At 47.1% G+C, this 16,521-nt stretch overlaps 1 protein-coding gene across 12 annotated transcripts in view; it reads right to left on the bottom strand.

The window, feature by feature from the left end:
* TENM4 (teneurin transmembrane protein 4) overlaps window positions 1-16,521 on the bottom strand; it is a 721,916-nt gene that overhangs the window by 106,056 nt on the left and 599,339 nt on the right. For 11 of the 12 annotated variants that reach the window (XM_034666260.1, XM_034666259.1, XM_034666261.1 and 8 more), the window contains 2 exons: window positions 14,663-14,848; window positions 6,961-6,987 (listed from right to left, as the gene is read on the bottom strand). In XM_034666260.1, the coding sequence (XP_034522151.1) occupies window positions 6,961-6,987; window positions 14,663-14,848 (213 nt within the window). The remainder of the gene's footprint in view (window positions 1-6,960; window positions 6,988-14,662; window positions 14,849-16,521) is intronic. The other variant, XM_034666257.1, reaches the window with a different exon arrangement.

The raw sequence follows: 16,521 nt of genomic DNA, 5'->3' as shown, positions 1-16,521 counted from the left end.
AAGGAATCACCTTTCCATTTACTCCTAACATTCCTTCGGCATTTCTGGGTCTCATTCTAGAAGGGCTATACTTTTTTCAGCACTTGTTCCTGGGTCAAGTACTGTTGTACTATTACTCGTACTGGACCCTAGCTTTTCATTTATTTTGTCCCGTTTTCTCCTCAACAACCATCTTTGCTTTGAGGAAGGGCCCTTGGGTCTTTTCCTTCCCATCTTATCTATTGCCACTAGGAAGAAGGTTCTGCGCGCAGAGGACCCCGACGACTGCCATGGGGCAGACTCGCTAGGGCTGTCTGATTGCAAATGCAGGTATGGGCAGGCTGTCCTTCCTCAATGTGGTTCATCTGTACATGCGTGTGCCTGTCATTTATCAAGAACCTTCTCCGGGCTAGCGCTGGAGGTACGGAGATGAATAACACCCGCTTCTTTTTCTGGAGGAGCATGCAGCCTATCTGAGGAGACAGATTCGTATAAGCAAAGTATTTCACTGCTAAACGTCCTCAGGGAGATGTACAAAGTCTGGTGGGAACCTGATACGGGAGTGGCCATCTGTCTGAGAGAGCCCCGGGTGATCGCATGAAGAAGGCTCAGGCGATGTTTATAGAGTCTGCCTTGGTTTTGCTTTGCCCACATCATAAGGTAGGGAGTTACCCTTACTGGGCAAGCAGATTTACAGGGTTTTTATGACCACCCTTTTAAACCCTTCTTTCTGAGTTCACGGCTCAGAAATCTAGGTTTGCGAATCTGTTAAGTTCCACGGTTCACTTCAGCCTCTATTTGGCCCTTGGTTTTCATTCAAGTCTTCATTTCAACAACTGCCAACTCCTTCCTCAGAGTGGCTAGCAAAAAACACCTTTCCCTGGCCTACCTTCTGTGTCTTCTCTCTGGCCCTGCTCAGTCAGGAAAGGGTATGGAGGTGAAAGTCATCTATAAAACTTTATTATTATGAGCAGCAAACTGCTACAAATATGGCTACAAAGTAAATTTTCTGCTATGAAATAACTGAAAATTGACCCCTTATTCTTAAATGGGACCAGTGTGAAGGTAGCTGTCCCATCCAAGATGTAGGCCACGGCAGGGACGCCCCGAATGACCCATCAATTAGAATATAAAACTTTAGTGTTTCAAGGCCTGTCAATAGCTGACTTTAATTACAAAGTAAAAGAAAAGAACATGTTCATTTGTATTTGAGACGTTCAGACAGCTGCCAGTCAATCACTCTGGTCACCGTGCTTGTCATTCAGAGGAAGAAACCGTATTGACTGTGCACTCCAAGGCTAGGAGGGATCCTGGCAGAAGTTTAGAAGCAAATGTGGACTCTGGTCTTTGCACAGCAGAAGGCTGCTGGGAAGGGTGGGAGGCCACCAGCATGGCTCTCCCACAGGTGACCGGGACAGCAGTCGTGCAAGCGTAGGAGCAGTGCTGTGGCATGCAGGTGACCAGCCAGCCATCTGGCCCGGCTCCCGGCACCAGCCACTCTTCCTGGCCCAAACAATTCGAGACCCGTTCTTTCCCCAACTAGTCCCATTTAAATGTTTATCCATCCAGAGGGCACTGCCTTTCAACGGAGCCTCATTTGTATTTGAAATCAGTCTTGGAGGAAGGAAGTCGAGTCCCATTGTTAAGAATGGTAGTAGACTGCTTTCTCTTGCTCCATGATGTAGCCTCCCGTCAGTGGCAAAGTGCACAAGTTTGGATGCCCTACCAGTGTGGTTCGCCTCTCAGTGGCTTCTATGACCTTATTTAATCTCTTTGAGCCTCAGCCTGCTTATACATGGGGTTGCTCAGGGGATTAAATGATATCATGTATGCATGAGGCACAAAGCCTGACCTACAGCTTAAGGACAGTATATGAATCTTCTAAAAGGCATACAGTATCATGAGTTGTACCCAGAACCTTCCACAGGGCTCATAGCATGGCAACATCGGAACCTGAGGCACTTGTCTAGATCAGAGTCAGCCAACTTTGTCTCTGAAGGTCCAGATAATAAATATTTTAGGCTGGTGAGCTATAGGGTCTCTGTTGCAATTACTCAAATCTGCTATCGTGGAGGGAAAGCAGCCAGACGTAACTTACCAACGAATGACGGCTCTGTTCTGATAAAACTTTATTTACAAAAATAGGTGATGGGCCAGGTTTGGTTTGTGTGCTGTAGTTTGCCACCTCCTGGTTTAGAGGCTTCAGGACAGCAATATAGTGACAGCTGCCATCTACTGAGGGTCTACCATGGCTTGCCACTGTGCTAGACACTTCACACATATCACTTTTAAATAACTTTGTTATTTTTCCAGATCCTGATTTTCCAAGGCAGTTCCAGTTTCACACCATTTAATCCTGAATTGTAAATTAAAACCATGTGCTGTAACACAGTGTGGACTTTGGAACTGGGCAGATCTCAATTCAAATCCCCATATTACCGTTTTAATTACTACCCATGGGATGACTGGCAAATTATCTAACTCTCTCTTGTATTATCTCTCTCAGTATTATCATCTGTAAAATGGAGGTAATGCCTAACTCAAAGAGTTGCTGAGAAGATTAATGAGATAATGTATGTTAATTATTTAGCATGGTGGGTAACATAAGTAGGCATTCAATAAACGATAGGTGCTATTATTATTATTATTGGATTGATTTGTCTTAATGTTGTATAACTTCACTGAGAAATTCACAAACCAGAAAATAACCTTTGCCAGGCCCAACTGTATCAATGTTTGGGTCAAGAGCTACGGTTCTCATAATACAAACCTTGCCAAAGAGAGCCGAGACAAGCCCAAGACGTGGTCATGGGGGTTAACATGCAGCTCAGTGGGAGGCAGCAGGATGGGTTCAAGGCCGCGAGTCCCAGCCCAGGCCCACCACTTCGTGCTTTCCTAGTGCTCTGTCCTCCTTGGTAGCAAGGGTCCCAAGTATATGTAAATTATTAATTTTGCAATTAGTCTAATGTCTTATTCCCTCCATTAGAATATGAAATCCATAAAGGCAATGTTGGCTTTAAGCCAGTGCCTTGCACATAACAGGTGCTCAAAGGGTGTTTGTTGAAATGAATCAGTGAATGAGACAGGAGACCTAGATTCTTGGACCTGCTGCCTAACTTGTGGGATCTCTGCAAAGTTACTTGTCCTCTTTTGGACTCAGTTTTTCTTATCTATAAAATGAAGGTTCAGATGAGATGCTGTGTTTGGTCCTTCCAGTACAACCGACCCAATAGAGAGGGTCAAAACAACTGTAATTTTGATGATATTGTTCTTAATTTCAACAAACTTTACTCAGCACCTACTGGATGCCAGGCAGGTGTGTATCAATTCTAGGGCACACAGAGATGAGATATACTCTCTGCCCTCAATAATTTTACATTCTATTTACCTATACTTTACTTTGTTCCAGGAAGGACTTACAATGGGTCTCATACTCTCAAACAAAATGTCTCAAAGTGAATTTTGCAGAATGCCAGTTCTATGAGGTCCTCAAAAACAAGCTTCTGTGGTCAAGTAAGTTTGGAAAATATTTTATCCTATAATCTCATTCTAGAAAGTCACACCGAATATTAATACATTAAAGGCTCCAAGGGTCTTACAATAAAGAAACTTGCTTATTGGATTATCAGAACATTTTCCAGTTTGACCTCAGCCCTTTCTTTCCCCTATAACCACTTAAAATAATGTGGAATATTCCATTCCACAAAGCCCTGTCTGGGAACCCCTGCTCCAGTGAGCTCGTCTTAGCACAGGATGCCGAGTGCACACTTTCTGCTCAGAGACTGCCTGAGGGGGTGGGTGTCCTCAGGGAGGGGAAGCTCTATATGTGAAATCACAGGAACACTTTAAATACCGTTAGCTTCTTCAAATGGACCAAGCTATACCCTGGGGGTCTGCACTGTCCTATCGGTTTCAGGGTTTCAGAGGGACTCAGTACCCGTGGGTTAAATGAGGCTTGCTCTCAGCCAGCAGTCTGCTTCTGGAGTACTCACACCCCCATTAGCCGGTATGAGGAGCCTCCTCTGGGGTGACTTGCTGACTTTCTTAAAGCAACATGCCCATCCTTACCCACCACTAAAGCCCATTAATTCTACAAACTCTGAAACTCATCAATAATTCAGAGAACCCAACTGACATTAACAATCCCCTCTGGAAGGACTCACATCAGGCATTTGCTAGAGCCAAAATAATGTAATTTCAAGGTTTAGAGAAGGCCTGAGCTTTTCAAAAGAAAAGATGCCCTTTAAATGACAAGGGACCACTTTATCTTCAGCCTTCTGTGTAAGCCTATGGAGAAGTCCCCTTGAAACTAGCATCAGGTATGCCAGGAAGACTTTCCGAATCCTTGCAGATAGTTTTTAGTTAAGTGGCAAAGGGGCTGTGTATTAACCCTATCATGTATCAGAATGTCCCATTGCTTTATGGTTCTCTTCCCCGTCCTCTTGTACTTTTTCATCCCTACACTCAATTCCCTAGACAAGGTCACCATCATCTCCCACCTCGATGATGGCAAGAGTCTCCTAATTGGTCTGTTTGCCCCCAAATGTTCCTCCTCAACTCTTTTTCTCCCCAGTATGGCCAGACTAATCCTTCCAAATCACAAATGTCATCAAGCCACCATCCTGCTTGTATAACCTTTAGCGGCTTTCTCATCTGCTTCTGCTAAAGTTCACAATCTTGGTCTACAAGGCACTGCCTAAATCGGGCAGCTCTTCTTGCTAAGTGGGCCTTGGACATCTCCTGTCATAACCCTCATCACACTCATTGGAATTATTTGTTTTATTAGTGTCTACTCTGCTAGACTGCCAGGAATACAAGAATAGGAAGCATTTCTGTTGTGTGGTATCCACATTTTCTGGCACTTAGGAGGAGTTCAACATATCTGTTAAGTGCATGTTGTTTCTTCAGTCTCTACTGCTGCAAGGGGGAAACAAAGAACAAACGTCGGCTTGTCTTTGCTGGCATGATACTGTACTCTGACAAGTCCTGAGTTTGCAGGGTACAGGTCTCTGAAATATACACATACATATATATATTTAGGATTTGTATCCATTTTACCAGAAAGTCAGCAGGATGGGGGCATGGTTCAAACCTAGATTTTGGTGAAAAAAAAAATTCTCTTTTAAAGCAAGTTATGATTTATTGGCCTAATCCAAATAAAGGTCTGGTGATATTTTCTGAACTAAAGATCAGAACAAGTGGTTTGAGATAGAATATGTGTCACTTCCTGGTGAGGGTGCCAGTTTGGTAGACGTGGTTTAGAGGAAGAATATTGGAAATTATGGGACATTCTTGGTGAATGGTGATAGAAGATAGAATGTTGGAAACACGGATTAGGTCAGGAAATTCAAAATCCTGGCTCCCTACAAGGTAACCCAGGGTGGGCCCCTTACCTTCCTCAACTTCAATTTCCTTTTCCAATAAAATGAGTATAGTTCTATCTGCTCCCTTAAAAAAAATTCAAAGGACTTAAGACTCACGGATATGAAAAAAATTTAGATTGTAGGAAAAAATTCTACGAAATAGATGATAACATTATTAAATTTAATCCATCCTGAAGATTCCTCTGATAATGATTATGTGTGAAGTACCTATTTTAAAGAGGCTCACAGGGACTTCTCTCTCTTGCCAGAATGACTGTATTTTCAGCTGAAGACCAGCATGTAAAATGCAAGGAACCTTGCTTCTCAACACCAAGCATCCATCTGATGGGCCCCACTGGCACCTTTCCTGTACTTGGCAAAGATGTTCTGGTTGGAAAGCATTCAGTCATTTCTGTTTCCCCCAAAACCTTTCCCTAAGTTTTTAAACAGCAGTTGCTGTCTCTTATTAAAGACTGATTGAGCCATTTTCTTTACAATTTCAAAAATGACTCTGGCTAATGAAGTTCTCCAAATTAAGGGTGAGGATGAGAATACAATGATAAAATAGCATTGCTAACATTTATCGAGCATCATCCCTGCCCGTGTGCTAAGCATGCATGTTACATTCATTACTTTGCTTAATTCTAATGCCTACCCTATGAGGTAGGTCCTGTTACCAAGTTCACTGCACAAGGACTCCCAAGTGAAGGGAGGTTAAGTAACTTGCCCAAGGTCACCCAGTCCGTTTACTGGTGGACCCTGGATTCATTCTCAGGCAGTCTGACTCGGAAGTATTTGTCCTTAACCACTAAGCACGTCCTCTGGGCCAGGTGATGTGTTAGGATTTCTGGATAAAACGATGAATATGGCAGGATATTTCTCCTCAGGGGGCCTGGAGGCTTTTAGGGGCACACATATCTGATCTTTCCCAGACTTATTCTTAGAGGAATCAGGCCTATTTGGAAAATGGGCCACTAGCTAATTAATGAAGATGTTGAAAATGGAATTACTTTGCCTGTAGGGAACACTCCTCAAACGTAAAACTTACAAACTCGGGCCTTCCCTGAACAGGAAAACAAGCCCAAACAAAGAGACCACCCACTCCCCGAGGCCAGGGGTCTGTCTCCCCAACTGCCCAGAGCCTGTCACAGCATCCAGCATACAGCACTAGCACTAGCGGGTGCTTCGGACGCGCTTACTGGATGAATGAGCATGACGCATAACGAAGCTGTTCAGACTTCTTAGCTTGCGCTGGGGCCTCTCCTTCTCCTAGGCCACCCACCCTGGTGCTCAGTATCTTAATTCTGATGGCCTAGGGGCTGTCAGGGACGGGCAGAAAGAGGGAGGGGTGTATGTGTGTGTGGGGAGGGTAGGACAACAGCACAATGTAATGTCACAAACGGATTGAGCACTTTGGGGGGGAAGAATGACGCTCCAGGTGTATCGCCCCCCTGTGACCAAAAACCCACCCTCTGGGCATCGAATGCTGTGGTGGCAGCATCTAGACAGCATGCTTCTGGGGTGTATATACATCGCTTATATACACATTTCTTCTTTTATGCTCATACACAAACACACACACAAAGACAATAGGAAAATAGAGGAAGGAAGACCATACCTTTCACTACCCTATCCAGATAGTGCGCTTGGGGAATAAAAGACAGGACATTTAAGGTAGGCTCAAGTAAGTGCAACACTGCCTGCCACGGAACCATGCCAGGTGCTCAGGGGACATGGCGGGGGGTGGGGGGAGGATGCGCCCCATGTTTGGGACAGACCTGCCATGGTGGGGAAAATAAAACCAAAGACAAGATGACACGAGAGAGAAGGAGGGAGAGCAAGCACATTCTCCAGGAAGGGTCAAAAGGAACTTCAACTCATTCTATGATCCAGGGGTTTGGAAAGGTGATGATATAAAAGACATATGGGTAGGGAAAACAGGAGAGAAAGGAGGATGGGAAGCCGCAAACGTGGCCATGCTCCTGCTCTGTCAGGTGTGTTCAACTTTATGGAAGACTAGAACTTGCCCTTTGTCTACCCAGAGCAGCGTCCAACTTCCGTTTGGGGGCAGCAGCCACATAAGAACAAGTGCTCCCTGCCTGGGCAGCGGGGCTTTCAGGGAGCTGGAACTCCGAAAGGTGTAAACTTGGGATCATCTCTAATATGCACTAGGGAAGTGGACCGAGGCTTTGGTCAAATATACCGCCAGATTATCTGTTTGCCATTCTTGAATTGGCCATGGACACATGTGCCCACGCAGACTTGAATGCAGAATGCTTGGTGTTCTAAGTAAGATGCATTTCTCCTTGGTGCATCTTACAGAGAATGTAAGGTGCAGGTCAATGGATGTCACTGTGAAAACAAGAAAAAGAAAAGAAAACCTGGCTACTTCTCAATGCTTGTTAACTCGAAAGACAGAATGATGTATGCTCTGTTTTCCAATGGAAGGGTCGCATCCAAGCACTGACTTACTTGGCACTCCAAGGATTTGCTTCTCTGTGAGGATGGGTGTCAAATGTTGCTCTAAAATTAACTCCATGGTGCATTCATGTGGCTGTGTGTTGAAAGCAGGGCAGTCCTCTTTGCTCCCAGCATTAATCAGTAGTACATCTCATCTTCCCCACCTGGCCTCCTCATAGCTGTTTGAGGGGCTTCCTTCCCACCCCTCTCTCTATAGTTCCCCCACATGTGCTCCCACAATGGCCGGACCAATGGCTGTCTCCTGAAGGGCCTGCTGCTTTCTGCCAGGCAGGCCTCCGTCCTCAGCTCGATTTCATACATGAATCCAAAGCCCATTAGCTGGACTGGACTGCAATGCTGGGGCCTTATGTGGAAGCCCTAGGGTTCTAGAAACCGCAAGAACATTCTTCCTTTCTTATAAAAAATATACATTTTGTTTTTTCAGTCCTCTGGGTAGAAGAGACACTGTTGCTGGTCGTCAATATATATTTGCCTCAAAAGACGGGCGGATGAGAGGCTATGTTTCTAGTTGAGGTTTCCATATGGGCTTTGTTTCTAGATGAAATATGCTCCTGGAGACTGCACAGCCAAGTGGAAACTTGGGAAATGGAGATTTTTAACTGGGCCTGCGTGCTCCCCCTTCATTCTTATAGATGCCATGGAGTCCATGAGAGCACAAGACAGAAGAAAGGAAAGTGGAGGAGAATGGCATATTAAAGCAAGTGTGCATAAACAAAGCTGTGACATGCTGAACAATTAGAGATAGGGCCGGCGCACTGGTAGCATGGCCCAGGAAGCATCTCTGGTTAAGGTGAAGGCTCTTGATTCTTGGTTCATCTGTCACGCTTGTCTTAGTCAAGCTCATTCATCTCATGTTTCAGGGTGACCTAAAATTTCTTAGACATCACCTCCCGTGATATGTCATCTGAGAACAATAATACACAGGATCTCCTGGAACTCCTGGCTCAGCTGGTGTTCTTAGCTTTCAGATCTGTTGAGTTTTGCAGAGTCGTGATCACAGATTGTTGTAATAACTGAACCCAGCCGCAGAAGAGCTGGAGTTTCTCTCACGGGGTTGGAAAGGGTGGCGAGGCTGGGGAGACACCATCATTGGGATCCAAGTGGCCATACCGCCATGCAGCATCCACTTGGAGGGAGTTCTCTCACAAACAAAACCTTGCTTCTCTCCAAACTTAACGATGATATCCTGGCTCTGGTGACAGGGACAGATTATACCTCCTCTGTAGGCTAGCCTCCCCAAGCCTAGGGCTGACTTCACAGAGCTCTCGAACCTAATGCCATTTTTTTTTTGTTTTGTCATTTCATTTTTAAGAACAATTTCATAATAAAGATCTCTATTAAATGTAAATATGTTTCTAATACCTTTAAAAAGTGCTTACTAATTTTTCCAGATCATGGGCAGGACGAGCAGCCAGCAGAAGTGACTGAGGCACTCAGACTGCAATCAGTGCTGTGGGTTTCAGGAGACAAAACTGGGCATTCGAAACTTCAAATTCCGGCTCCACAAATCACTGTCCTTTCCAGCGCAGTGACCTTGAGCCACACTGTGGGTCCAGAAGCTGATAACGGCCAGTCAATACCAAATCCAAGAGACTTCTGGGAACAGAATAGAGCTTTCTTCTCATAGAGACAGAAGGGGTAACTGGATCTTTGAAGTCCAATGCCATTTATTTACAAAAGCCACATGCGGAAGTCCATACTGTTGTCCATGCTTCTATTGTTTGAAAATCTTGGTACGTATGCCCTTGAGCATAGCCACTTAAAAATCCACCGTGATTTTAAAATAATAACTTTCAGGAAAGATGACACAAAGTCCATGAGTTTGTACTGTGGATGGCGGATTCAGGACTTCACAAAATTCCCTCATCTTTCTCCTCAGGACTTCGGGATAAAGACAATGACAGTAGAGTCATCTTTCCTCTCAGGGCATGCTGATTTTTTCAACATTGCACAAATGTTTCTTATGCCCCTTCTCTATTCCTGTCATTATGCAAGTCGCTAGAGATATCGGTGGTGCACTGCTATTTATGACACAGACTCTGAGCCTTTGGCATGAGTCTGTGAGGTCTTAGATCTCTTCGGCATTTCCATGGCAAGCTTCTTTGCTTTGCCCGCCCCCAAACAAGTTTCCAAAGTCTCTCTTAGGGTAATCCCAAGAAACTTCAGGGCCCCTATCAAAGGCTGTGTTGAGCATGGCATGCGGCTGTTCGTTGTTATTATCCGGGAGCCTCAGCTGTGCCATTGGTACACCTTAGGCCAGATTACACAAGGGTCATTACAGCCGGTGATGGTTAGGGTGGTTATAATCATGTAATTTCTTTCGATGTTTGACAAACCACCAAAGAGAGGTTCTTGTTAAGATCTTGGATACATTAATCCCCTTCACTTTGGATGAAGGATCAATGAGTAAATACGGCCAGCGGCACCTACCTAAGAGGGACTCACAAAGCCTTACCAACCTCCTTTCAGTTTGCCACCCCTACCACACGTGGGCTGACATCTCCCAGAACCAACGACTCATTAAGCTCTTGCTCTGATAACTTGGGGTAGATCCCTGCCCAGTTTCTCTCGTCCTTGCCAGCATCTGTCCTGTCAGGTCACAGGTCCTGTTGTGAGAGAGTGCTCTGAAGAGTGAGGACAGGGTTATCACACAGGCTCTGACACCTTGTGAGGGTCTTGTAAGCTCTCAGTTAAGGACTGTCTGATTAAAAACAAGAAACCTGAGAGCTACCATTCAAAAGTGGACAAAGAACTCCAGAAGAATGTGTGGCCTTTCTTTATAATCTCTTTTTTTCGTGAAGTCTGGCTGGGCTCACTTGAACAAATGCATCATCAGAGTATTATTTTGATCTTTACTCCCAGAGGAGGATTTGTGTAAGAATCACGATTTATATGATTGGACAGCTCTCCTGAAGCCTAGTAAATAATTCTGTGTATCTGGCATCTTGAACAATCACAGCTTTGGGGTCAAGGTTGGAATTTTACAAATGTAATCAGAAGCTGGCATTTCCCACATGTGTTTTGAGACTTTATAAAAAAGGGGCACTGAAGTGAATAAAATAACGATTGTAGAAGTGATCAAAAATGATAGTACCGTTTTCAGAGAAACAGGAAAAAAATTAGACACCTTCTCAAATTTAACTACGATTTTTAGCTTTTTCAAAAGAATTGGGAGGTCAAGCCCCAGACTTGAGACCCATGAAATTCCTGGAAAAGACATCCCTGAATATACTTTTGATGACTCTGTGTTGACCATATACTTAAGAAATAGAGCCACACTTGAGAAATAGGGCCACGTCAACTCATCTTACCTTAACTTTTGGATTAGGAAAACTGAGTTTCATATATGTGACTGGGAGCATGACTGACAAGTTAGACTGAAAATGAAAAATCCCTTCTTACTAGTGGGATATTTTTAGGAGCAGGATAACTCAGTTTTGGGATGATGGCTGTACAGTTCTGTGGCCAGTGGAGGAAGAGGCCAGAACTTTGTCACCCCTGGAGGCCTCCTCCAGCCTCCCCCATGCTGTGATTCACGGAGGGAGAAAACAAAGCCCCTAGCAACCAGGTGGTCTGCCCACAGTGCTTTCACCAAAGACCTTTCTTAAAGATGCAAAGAGACAGATAATTCCCAATATAAGGAATTAGGATTCAATGTGAATAGTCTTGCTTTTTGACAAAAATGCTGTCATTAAAGAGGATGCTACCTTCCATTTCCCTTTTGTTCTGAAAACCAACCTTCTGGAGAAAATATCAAGTAGCTTCCATAAAAGAAAAGATGGACTGAAGCCTCTGACAGGAGATATTTAATTCCTACTATAATAATCTGCTCGGGGAAATGTCACTGGGGTGAAAAGATTCTTATGCTGGGGACTTGACCGTAAGGAGCCCAGACTTGTCTTGGTGTTTAACGCCAGCTGACAGGTCAGGAAACCATTCTTTCCTGTCTATGGAGGCAGCGGTGTGTAAATAAACAGGCCCTCCACTCTTGCTTCAACTGCGTGGAGGTCTCTGCATCAGTGTCGAGGATTCCAGCTTTTTCTCTGGTACAGAACATAACTATATCCCAGCACATGAACCAGCTGCGTTATAATGACCTCGTGTATAATAATGAAATCTGACAGCACGAGAAAATGTAACACTTTGAATTTCTAACTTTTCACACCAACAGCTTTTTTCTTTTCCTAAATGATCTTCAAAGGGAGTGAAGCTCCTTGGAAACATAAGAAGGTGCGTCTTGTTCCCATCAAAGGCTAAAAAGGGATTTCTCCTCATTTCTATTCCGAAAGGAAAAAGAAGGCACCGCCATTGTTTCCCTCCTTTGCCTCTCTTACCGCTTCCCCTGCACTGAACCAGGTGACCAGAGCATTCCTTCAGCACTAAGGCGTTGGGTTTCTCGCTGAGGATGCAGGTAGCCACAGGCAGAGACCCATGGAGAGCAAGCTGCCATGCGGGGAGATTAGACAGGGAAAAAGGAAATGCTCACGACACAATGAAAGGTAATAGAATACCGAGCCAACGTCCTTTCATCTGAGCCACTATGACTAGTCCATTACTTCTTCAATGTCCTATGACATTTTTCTGGTCTTTGTGACTGTCAACCTCCCTCTTGAATAGTGCACATTTACCCTGATGCGTTTCTTATCTGGAGGGCAGAAAGCATCTGCAATCCCAAGGAGGAATGTGCTCTTAAGGAGTGACGGTGGGTGTACGGATGCGCAGGGCTGGGGGTGGGGTGGGAGGGGTTGGGAGGGGGATGCTTTGACTTCTTGGCATCCAAACACACGGGCTATCCTTCAGGCCGGGCTGATGCACATCCTTCCACAAGACACTAGGTGCAGCACAGCTGCTCACCAGCCCAGCCATGAATCATCTGCGATTGGGCCCAGGGCTGAGTTCATGAAATCCCTCAGCATCATTTGACTAAGATGAAATGCTTTTATCTGATAAAAGTCTGCCATCCATAAACTTTCTGGAACTTGGTAAGGTGAGCTGAGGACTTGGTAATTAAGTGATGGAAAACAGGATGTACTCTCTCTGAGCTCTGCTTTTGGTTTTAATAGGGATGGGCCCCCCTTCGGGTGGGGAGGCTGAAAGGTCAGCCTGTCCTCAGTCATGGGGAAAAGCGAGGGTGAGGGGAAAGAGGGGTTTAAGGAAGAGGGCCCCGCGAGTGACGAGGGCCATTTCTCATGCACGGTTGTTAAGGGCCATTGTAAGGTTGGATGACATGGACGTGAAGAAGCCGCCCAGAAGGGCGCATTAAGTCACTGAGGCACCTTTGCTGGGGACAAAGTGGGGAGGGCTGCCCTGGGCTCTGGAGCGGCTCTGTGGAGAGTCTGGGGTGGGCACCTAGGTTCGCAACTCGGAGCGCAACGGTAATGAGGAGCCGCAGCCCCCCAAGGATGTGAGCCCGATGCCTCGTAGAAAACCCGGACTCTGCCTGTCGCTGCAGAGCAAGCAGCTGGTATGGAGACCCTGCACCAGGGCTCTGGAAACCGAGCCTCAAATTCCTGTCCTACTTCTCACGAGCTACGTGTCCTCAAGCCTCAGGTCCCTGAGAAGGAGGGAATAACACGCGTGCCTTCACAGGGGGACTCTGTGGAGTATGAGATAATGCAGTTAAAAGCCCTTAGCACAGGCTTGGCACATTTTAAACACTCAAAAATCAGAAGCCATTGTTATTGTTAATAAACACAAGGGCTTCCACTGCCGTTTATCACCAAAGTGATGTTGTGGGCGTGGGGATGATGAATATAGATAATTTCAGATTGCAAAACAGAAGGAATGAAGCCAAAAAAAAAAAAAAAGGAGAAAAGCAGTGGCTCCATTTGCTCAAAACTTCTCTGTCCCTCAGAAGGTCTGGGGCTCGTCTCCCAGTTTCTGTAAGACCTAAGAGGTGACGTTTGAGCTGGAGAGGCACCCAGAATCCGGCCTTCCAAAGCCATGTGCTTGCCATCTAATCACAGACCCTCCGTTTGAAAAAAATGGAAGGGGAAGAAGTTAAAACACACACACAAACCAGTTGATTCAAGAACGAGCTTTTGGTGAGTGCTCTTTCCAGGATAATAAACCAAGCAAAACGTCTGGCTGTGTTTAAAATCAACAAAAGCAGCAGGCAAAGCAGGAAGAAGGGAATGGAGTGATCAGCTTGTTCCGAGAGCTGCCAATGGTGCTGCTTCAGCAGGGACGCTGTGAGGAGCCCCCAGAGAGCAGCGAGGAGACAAATGCAGACAGGATGGGGGCTGTGGACAGGGGAGGGAGGGATCCAGGCCTGATGGGAGGTAGATGTGGCCTGGGGCCTGTGGGAAGCTTTTCCCAGGATTCCAGGCCTGTCTCACAGCTCAGGCCTAGGTGGCCGGAGGGTGTGGGGGGTTGAGAGCCAAGCCTAAGCCCTCCAACCAGATCACGAGTTTGATCATAATGGCCACACTACCGAGCACTGTACCCTGTGCCAGCCTGTGCTGCGCTCTTTATAGGCATATGATCCCCATTGTATAGGTGAGCAGAACGAGGCTCAGAGACGCGTTGGGACAGCCCACAGCTGCTAAGTGGTGGTCGTGTGCCCTGCTCCCGGTCTCCAGCTCCTCAGCACAGAGCCCTACTGCATCTGGCCCAGGAAGGATACACAGCAAGGCACGCGAGCCAGCGAATGCACATCTGGGAAATGCAGACTGGGAGGGAAAAGGTTAAAAATGCCCAATTATGAGTTTAAGTCCAATCGCCGCTGGGAAATGCCAACCATAATGTCGCCAGATGAAAGGACTTTGTGCCCAGCTCCCACATGCGGACAGAGGCAGCATGCGCCCCACAGCAGACCCCCGGGCCTGGGCCCGCCATACCGATGGTGCAGTGCTCGCCGTTCCACCCTGGGCTGCACTCGCACTTGCCATCGCGGCAGGTCCCATGCTCTGCACAGCGCGGGTGGCAGGCCCGCTGGTCGCAGGCCGCCCCCATCCAGCCTTCCTCGCAGCGGCAGGTGCCCCCCACGCAGACGCCGTGGCCCCCACAGTCGGCAGCACAGATCTCTGTAAGGAGGATGGCGGGGGAGAGAGGGGAGAGAATAAACACATTTTGAGCCGGTCATCGTTGGGAACAAGGGTCACACTTGGCTACCTACCTTGGCTCCTGGGAGGGACCGATCCAGATTCCAGAGGCTTGGGAGGCTAATCTCCCCGGTGGGTGAGAACAATTCTCCAGGCAAAAGCCCGTCCTGAGCCCAATTCCCTTCCCAAAAGAGGCTGATGGAAGGGCTCTGCTCTGTTTGCTTTCTCCTCCTGCCAGCCTGTCCCCGCTTTTGTGCTCGCCATGTCCAAGGGGGACCGGCCTTCTGAACAGATGTGAGGAAAAGTCAAATTTAATTAAAAACTGGTTATGTGTGAAAACAAAGTGAGGAGTCCCTGATGGCTGAGGGAAGTGCTCGTGGGTCTGGCGCCGGCACGTGCAGGGGTCCAGGGCCCGCATTTCCTTCCAGCCCTGACTGTCCTTGAGGAGGGGTGAAAGGGCGGCCCCCTGCACCCCGCCGGCGGGGGGGACTCTGGGGGCTGGTTCGCGCCCATCTTCCTGCACACTGCCTTGCCTCTCCAACTCCAAGCACCGCCTCCAAGGCCCTTCGGATCCAAAGCAAATAACTGGGGGACTGCGTCACAGCCAGAGTCGAGGCACCCAGCCCTTTACAGCGGCCCGTCTGTGAGCCGGTGCAGAACACATACGGTCCAATTCACAAGCCCCTCGGGCGCAGGACCAGTGACAGCTTCCCAGTTACGCAGGCAGAGGTGGTGAAGGCTCCGGCATGGGGTTTAGGAAACAGGTTGAGCGGCCATGGCCGCGGATGCTCTCTGCCAGGGCTGTCGATGGAGACCCTGCCTGCAGTCTGTGCCTTATGGCCCGACAGTCTTCAAATGAAAACCCCAATGCTTTTGTTCTCCTGCAAACTAAATTAACTGGCACTGTGTCAGGTTGCATTTGCCCATGACAGCTTGGAAGATTCCAAGCTATATTCCTAGTTTGGAAGCTACTAATGGTCTAGCTATTTTTGAAAAAGGAGATAAATCAAAATTAGATCTCAGAGGCTTAGACCTTCCATATCAACCTACAAGGCAATGGCTAGGATGTTTGAGAATTAAAAAAAACAAACAAAAAAACCACAACACAACAGTTGAGTCACCATTTATGGGGTGTCCCTATGTCCAACAACTTGTTAGGCATACTACCTGGGAAGGGACACACGACACGCAGGGACACACCAGATTTCTCAGCTGCCCAGAGAAGAAGGGTCCTGGGTGCAGAGAGCCCTGACCTGGAGCCGGGGGCCCCCGGGTTCTGTGCCAGGCTCAGCAGCTTCTGAGCTGTGAGACGGGAGGCAGGTTCCTTGACGTCAGGGGTGTATTGAGTGTGGGCAGTGACGACAAAGCCTCACAGTCCTCAGAGCGCACTCGGTGAAGGGCAAGCTAGAAAAGGGCATGGCAGAGATGCCGAACTCAAGGAAGGTTTCTCAGGACAGTGAACTTCAGACTAGGAGCCCAAGGACCAGGTGTGCAAGGCCTGTGCCTGCTCAGCCACTCATCTGCTGTGTGACCTCGGGGACGTCACTTCCCCTCACTGGGTGTTGGGTTTCCTCATCTACTTCGGGGGTGGGGGGGAATCTGATGGCCTTTGAGGTCTCTTCTGGCTCTAAGCCTGTGGGAGTCTGTGATATAAA

Source organism: Ailuropoda melanoleuca, chromosome 8 (assembly GCF_002007445.2).
Source record: "Ailuropoda melanoleuca isolate Jingjing chromosome 8, ASM200744v2, whole genome shotgun sequence".
Lineage (NCBI taxonomy): Eukaryota > Metazoa > Chordata > Mammalia > Carnivora > Ursidae > Ailuropoda > Ailuropoda melanoleuca.
This window is presented reverse-complemented; position numbering and strand designations above follow the sequence as displayed.